This window comes from Cyclopterus lumpus, chromosome 1, assembly GCF_009769545.1.
Source record: "Cyclopterus lumpus isolate fCycLum1 chromosome 1, fCycLum1.pri, whole genome shotgun sequence".
Taxonomy (NCBI): Eukaryota; Metazoa; Chordata; class Actinopteri; order Perciformes; family Cyclopteridae; genus Cyclopterus; species Cyclopterus lumpus.
The window spans coordinates 22098544-22106285 of record NC_046966.1 but is presented as its reverse complement, the minus strand read 5'-3'; the positions used below and the strand labels follow the sequence as shown (position 1 = coordinate 22106285).

Sequence of the window (7742 nt, the reverse complement as noted above, 5' to 3'; positions counted from 1 at the left end):
AATATGTTTAGACTTTTATGACCGACAACAACAAGTCCATGAAAAGAAGATGGCATATACACACTGAGGTATAGCAGGGGGAAAAGAAACACCTGTTTGATGCAATTCACCCCAACAGCCCTGCAGTCAATATCTCCTTAATCAATGAGACTACTTTGGTTGTTTGACTCAACTTTGTTATGAAGGAGTCCAAGAGCGAAATAAAAAAACACCTTAATGCGTGGTAGCTGTATGCAAGGCGCTCTATTATTAATTATTCTGTTGGCCCCAAAGTTGTCAAATGTACAGTATATTTAAAAAAAAAATCTATATATATATATGTCAAAATGCTGATGTAGTATATCATCAAGGTCATTTAGTTTGTGGTTATTTTTGACTTTTTTATTGCCCAAATACTATTAATTTATACCCTGATTTTCTATCTAATAATTTGCTATTTTATAGGCCTAATGTTGATTATTATATGACGAAATGTCTAAGAATTTTGACTTACCGTGATTATTTATACTTGTATTAAACTTTCCATTGCTCTCTTTGCCCTCGGCGTAGGCGGGTTTATGGTTTCACAGCCTAAATCCGGTCAACGTGTGTGTGTGGGGCGTGTGTGTGTGTGTGGGGGGGGCGTGTGTGTGTGTGTGTGTGCGTGTGTGTGCAAGTAGAGCAGTAGCTGTTCCCCCCCCCCCCCCCCCCACACACAAAATATCGCGAGACGTCGCTCGATTATGTGGAGAGCATATAGACCGCCACAGTCCCGTCGTGCCCACCCGGTCTCCTCACCGGGCTGACCCGACAGACAGCGAGTGGGGACCGGCGACAACAGGGCTGACCGACCGGCACCATGGAGCTCTTCCGCCGGGTAAGAAGAAGAACAAAACAAAAAAAACATGGTTCAGGTTCATTTGTTGGTGTTTCTCCTCAGACGTGATGCTCCCGGTATGTGTGAAGAACATAAAGGGAACACAACCGGCTCTTCTTGCCCCTCAAAAGGGAGCTCGGTGAGGGGGCGCGTGGTGGAGAGAAGCGAGGGAGAGGGAGGGAGGGGGGTGGGGGGGCCGGAGGTAAATATGTCTTCCTGCCGGCCAACGCTGCATGTGGAGGGGCGCAGCGTCTCCGCGCCGGCCGGTGAAAGGGCGCATTGTGTACCGGGTGTTGGCGCATAGAAACAATATTAACTGAAATAAACTCAGCCCGAAGCTCCCTGCATAAAGAGACGAGTTATTGTATTATTATTATTGTTATTACAAAGTAAGTATTACAACTACAACTTTAATCAACGTTGTCACTGAGCTTCACGGACACTTTGAAAGTTCACATAGGAATTTGTAATGTTTGTCTGTGGATTTAGATGTTTTTTTTCTAAATAGGGCCCCTCCAGTCAACGTGGAAAGAGAACACGCCGCAGAAGAAAAAAACAAACAAAACTATAATGTTCTAAAAATATGAGCCGTAGACGACTTTCTGTTTTGCTCATCCAGTGTCTGGTTCTTTTTGTTTTTGTCGCTTCGGCAGCAGATGTTTTTATGGGACAGACAATGAGGGGTGTGCACCCTCCAGCGGGCCGTGGACCGGAGCGGCCTCCCACCCCCACGGCCCCGTTTGTTCACGTCTCCGTGACAGCTGAGCGGCCCTGGACGAGCTCGAGGTTCCCACGGCCCCTGGTGCAAACCAGTTATAGCACATAGTTAAAAAATGTCCCGTTTGGACTTGAAAATGAAGAAGAAAAAACAAAAAGATGATGATGGATAACGTCAGCACTCTAACTGGATTAATTCATTTATTATTTATTTATTAACACAACTAGCCATAGCCCACCACAATGTACATTTATTCCTGCATATTATCAAAATGTAATTATATTGGGTATTTCAATGCCAACTTTTTATAAAAAGGGCATATTGTTAGTGCTTTACATGGGTTGAATCTTTTGAGATACTCTCACCACAATTATAATGGTCAATTGTGCTTTAGATATGCTTCAGATTTGAAGAATACTGGAACAATATGACTTAATATGATCATATGAATTCGGCAGGAAGTCTATACATGACAGCCCATATATGGAGTCGTTGCCCAGACGTACATTAATTTTTCTACGTCCAGTAAACCTCAATTCATATTGCATTTTCATTGTGAGTGAATTTAGCACCTTTCACATAATATATATATTATATATATATATATATATATATAATATAATATATATATATATATATATATATATATATATATATAATATATATAAGAGGGCTGTTTAACTCAAGACAATATCAGCAAACTTATTCATTGTTTACTTGTTTGTCTCTGGTTTGTAGAAATGTCCCTGCACGCTCTTCACATATTATTTATCACAAATTAAAGGCCTCCGATGATACGACGCCTGAATATTTGCCTGAATATTTTTATTTCATTTCAGTTTACCGTCGTTTATATAACTTTTTTTTCCATTTTGGATTGTTATTGGTTTCACCGCACCACCGAACCTGAGTTAAGGAGAGATGCTTATTGCCGTTGCCTCGGTAACCATGGCAGCTCATACAATGTTGCATTGTGCGTCATCTTCTGTGTGTGTGTGTGTGTGATTATTTTAATGTGTTTATTGATATTCTTAAACGTTAACCAAGAACTCATCTATTTAGCTTTTATGTATAGTGTTTTATAATGTGGTGGTTCTTTAATTTATACTTATTCTCATATCTTCTTTATTTGGTGTGCTCAACATTTCCTTGTTATTATGTATTATTCTATTCTATTTCATGAACATTGTACCACTTTTAACATCCTATGTTCATTCAATCGCTTGTAAAGCACTTTGACGTACATTTGATTGATATAATATCCACTTCTTGTATTTTATAATCAGTGCGTAGATGTGATTTTGATCGTAAAAGAGGAACACGGGGTCTCAGTTACATTTCCTGTTTCCTTTCAGTTGCACGTGTCAAGCAGGAAGTGTTTCCTTCCGCGATAGATGGCCACAATGGAGCTGAGATAACCTCTTCCCCCCCCCCCCCGACCAATCACGGCTCTGGATCGAGTATAACCATGGGAACGTGGCGTGGTCTACGAGTGGCGTTCATCCTGGGCTCTTTGTTCATGATCCTGCTGATCATCGCCTACTGGGACGACGTCGGGGGCTTCAACCTCTACCCGCTGCAGGAGCCCAAACACGCGTCACCTCACCCTGGGACGACTACCGGGCCCTCGCGCTCTACGCACACCGGCAGATCCCGGACCAGTTCTCCCTCCGCCGTCCCCGCTACTGCTCCAAGTGCAACGCCGGTGCCCGAGGAGACGCATACAGAGGAGCAGGGGAAGAAGAAAAAACTAGCGCAGAGGAAGGAGGAAACGAGGGAGGATGAGGACAAGGAGAGAAGTCGTAATGCTGAGGACGAAAGGGAACAGGAGGCGAGGAAGCAGAGGATCGGGGACGTGTGTTCGGGGAAGGACGCTGTCGAATTCCCCGGGAGGACTCGGGCGTTCGAGCAGATCCCAAACCGGGAACTGGATCACCTGATCGTGGATGACACGCACCAGATTATCTACTGCTACGTGCCCAAGGTACTGTGTGTGTGTGTGTGTGTGTGTGTGTGTGTGTGTGTGTGTGTGTGAACATGTGGATCTAAATGTGAGAAAAAGACAAAAAAACATTTTCATTGATCATTTCAACACATGTCCCAGTGCCCTCTGGTCTTTTCCTAACACACCTTGTCTTTCCTCATTGTCTTTCCTAACACACCGTGTCTTTCCTCACACACCGTGTTTTTCCTCATTGTCTTTCCTAACACACCGTGTCTTTCCTCACACACCTTGTCTTTCCTCATGGTCTTTCCTCACACACCTTGTCTTTCCTCATTGTCTTTCCTCATTGTCTTTCCTCACACACCTTGTCTTTCCTCATTGTCTTTCCTCACACACCTTGTCTTTCCTCATTGTCTTTCCTCATTGTCTTTCCTCACACCTTGTCTTTCCTCATTGTCTTTCCTCACACACCTTGTCTTTCCTCATTGTCTTTCCTCACACACCTTGTCTTTCCTCATGGTCTTTCCTCACACACCTTGTCTTTCCTCATTGTCTTTCCTCACACACCTTGTCTTTCCTCATTGTCTTTCCTCACACACCTTGTCTTTCCTCATTGTCTTTCCTCACACACCTTGTCATCCTCCGTTCAGGTGGCGTGCACCAACTGGAAGCGAGTGATGGTGGTCCTGTCTCAGTCTCTGATCTCGCCCTCCTCGGGAAAGCCGTACACCGACCCAGAGTCCGTACCTCCTGACCTCGTACACAACTCCTCTCTCCATCTCACTTTTGCCAAGTATGACAAACACACACACACACACACACACACACACACACACACACAGCTTGGGTTAGCTCTTAGCAGCCGGTGGGGGACATTAACATCATCTGAGGTTGCATTGAGTTACATTATGATGCGTATCAAGCTATATTCAGTAAATAATCACAACATTATGATCTCGTAAAATCTCGTCTTTGGTGATAAACTTGAATAAATACGATTGTTTGAAGGAGAGTTTCACAGCATTATAAAATAGATATTAGAGAGGGATTCACGACTCGTTTAACGTCCCTCACACCAGATCCAAGGAAGGAACAAAACTCTTTTATTTTTTCCGAGGCATCGAATGAAGAAAGATGAAGAAAGACGCCACAAACATTTATCTCTTTTTTAAATTAACTGGCAGCAGACTGGAAAGACAGATGTGATGCATCGCTCAAGCTTTCATCGGCATGTAAGCGAAAGATGAGGAGTTGCTACTGGAATACGCAGCTGGTGATAAACGTATTTTGTATATTCGAGCTATATTCGAGCTATATTCGAGCTATATCTCACGAGGTATACGTCTTCACAACAACATACTGATTATTTTAAACGATGAATTTAAAAAGAAGAAGAAGAAGAAGGCCCACACAAACCAAATTCCTGTGCAGAGAAACCATCATTTCTTTAACGACGCAGTAAAAATCGAGACTAAGACATGTATTCAAGCAAGACCAAACAAAACCACACACACACACACACACACACACACACACCTCCACCTCACAAAGACAACAAAGGGAAGAATCTACCAATAAATCAGGGATGTCTGTCCAGAACTTGAGAAACTTTAAAGGAAACTCAGTGTTTCTCTTCAGTGACTCTTCAGCCTCCACTCCTTCTCAAAAGAGGCGTTAATTCACGAAAAGTTACAAGGCGTTCCTTTTCTTTTTAGAAAGCTCTACGAAAAAACACTTAAATATTCAGTTATACTGTTTGAGGAGCTACACGTGAGCTGAAGGAGTTATTTACAGAGTTGACGCTTGGAAGAGGAGAGTGGAAAAGACGGGAGGGGTGGATGGGGGGGGGGGGGGGGGGGGGGGGCTTGGTGGTGCAGCACAGACAGATCTTTCTCTACCCCTCAGGAGCCGTCTGTGCTCGCATATACATCTGAACTCGTGTTGTTGTTTTTTCCGCTTCAGGACTTCGTTTTCGACTCATTTAGAGGCCAGATGTTTTCCAGTATTGCTCGAGACTAAACAAACTACCAATTAAAAAAAAACTACCGCAGATCTGCTCTTTAATGGTGTTGTGTGCCGGGGTTTTTTTTGTCAGGTTTTGGCGCCACTATGGTTCTCTGTCCCGCCACCTGATGGCACTCAAGCTCCAGCACTACACCAAGTTTCTGTTTGTTCGAGATCCGTTCGTGCGTCTCATCTCGGCCTTCAGGAACAAGTTTGGAAGGTGTGTGTGTGTCTGTGTTTGAGTTGAGGGGCTTCACCTTCGATTCGACCTGCAGTCCTGTCATTCTTGCACCGTGTGTGTTGTATATTATATATCATATATATATCTTAAGGCCCAACGAGGACTTCTACAAGCAGTTTGGCTCCGTCATGCTGCGTCGCTACGGCAACGTGTCGGGCGGTTTGCCAGAGACGGCGGCGGAGGCGTTTGCAGCCGGAGTCAAGCCGTCGTTTCAGCAGTTCATCACCTACCTGCTGGATCCGGAGACGGAGACGGAGAGCATTTTCAACGAACACTGGCGGCAGGTAAAAGGTTTGACGAGATGTCTGGATGGCGTGAGGTTACTTCTCTGTTTTTCTATTTATTTATTTTAATTCTCACGACATCCTGAAAGTGGTCCAAAAAAAAAATACTACAAATACAAATCTGGTATCTGTGGCCGTCGCAGGATTGTAATAAACTGGTCCGATCTTTTAATTTGCACAAAGGAAATGATTGTTTACGCTCATGATGATTGTTTTAGAGGGAGTGGGTTTGGAGTTTGACCTGAAGGGTCGTGATGTCAGCGTTGAGGACTTGGTGACTGTTGGAGGTGCTGCGAGCTTCACTGGGAAAGAGTTGGCGACACTGGGATGTGTTTTTTTAATTTTTTAATCTGTCATAATCAGTTGGTAAACTATAGTTTCTGAAGATTACCGACCCATAGCTTTAAAAGACCAAACCAGTATAACACAGACTTCTTTTCCTCACCTATCGTCCACTGTCTTTTCAATGTACTACTGTTGACATTTACACTATTTTGGCTGTTATTATACAAAAGGTACATTTACAGTTGTGTACTAATGGAGAAAAAAAAGATACCAGGAAAACTGCACCTCTGGAACGTGTCTGGCAACTTTTTTTTACGAAAAGAAAAGAACATTTTATTACAGTTTCATTTATTTTTACAGTTTTACAACTCTTCCATTTATTTCAGTGGTGTATTGTGACTTTTTATTTATGTACCAATTTCCACTCAAATTTTTTCAGTGAACACATTTTAGCGTGTGGACTACTTTTATTGTTATGCCTCCGTTCAGCTCGGAAACAAAAATATAATTTCATTTATATGATTCTGAGCAGGGCAGTGCAGCTAAAAAAAAACATTTGGGGCAATAAAAACAGAACAGGAGTAAAAAAAAGTGTGTGACCTGTTTTCCCATGTATGCCAATACATGTGCACCCATAGAGGATAAAACAGCCGTGGGACAGAGTCAGGTATCACAAACGCAGTTCTGCTTTTTTCGTGTGTTCCAGGTGTACCGTCTGTGCCATCCATGCCAGGTGAAGTATGACTTCATCGGACGACTAGAAACCCTGGAAACGGACGCGGAGCACCTGCTGAAGCTTCTGGAGGTGGATCATCTGCTCCGCTTCCCTTCAGGGGCTCGAAACCGCACCGCAGCCAGCTGGGAGAGAGACTGGTTTGCACAGATTCCCATAACAATGAGGAGAGAACTGTACGAGCTGTACGAACCAGACTTTGAGATGTTCGGGTACCCCAAACCTGACGGCACGCAGCACCAGTAGACCCCCGCCCCCCCGCCAAAGGCCGTGGGCGCTCCACCGTGTGTAGAGCCCACGCCGAGCCAGCAAATGCCTTTGAAGACCAACCGGTCTATGATGCTGTTTGTTTTTATTGTGCCTGCCAGTGTTATTGCTTTGTTTCTTCTTCTTTTTTTTTACATATCTGAAGCACACCTGCTTACAAGCGGCATTACCCCATTCTGTTTTTCCACACGTAAAGGCACTTTGAATAGTATTTTATTAGTATTTTGAAGGGTCATTGGGTAACTGTTGGCTGACATCTAAATAAATGTTTTTGTATATGTGACTTTATTTTGACTGTGTATGTGGAAGAAATATTTGTTTTACTTCAGTAAAGGTGGCAATACCACAATGTAAAAATAGTTAAATGTAAGTAAGGTATTTTTAATAGTCGTGGGAGTACCACTCAGAC

The 7742-nt window shown here is 43.4% G+C and overlaps 1 protein-coding gene across 1 annotated transcript; it reads left to right on the top strand.

The window, feature by feature from the left end:
* Window positions 1–722: 722 nt before the first annotated feature.
* LOC117731166 (carbohydrate sulfotransferase 12-like) lies at window positions 723–7616 on the top strand. Its single transcript, XM_034533336.1, has 6 exons — window positions 723–856; window positions 2930–3558; window positions 4170–4312; window positions 5615–5743; window positions 5856–6048; window positions 7040–7616. The coding sequence occupies exons 2-6, from the start codon at window positions 3043–3045 to the stop codon at window positions 7310–7312; spliced, it is 1254 nt and encodes a 417-aa protein (XP_034389227.1). The 5' UTR covers window positions 723–856; window positions 2930–3042; the 3' UTR covers window positions 7313–7616.
* Window positions 7617–7742: the final 126 nt, after the last annotated feature.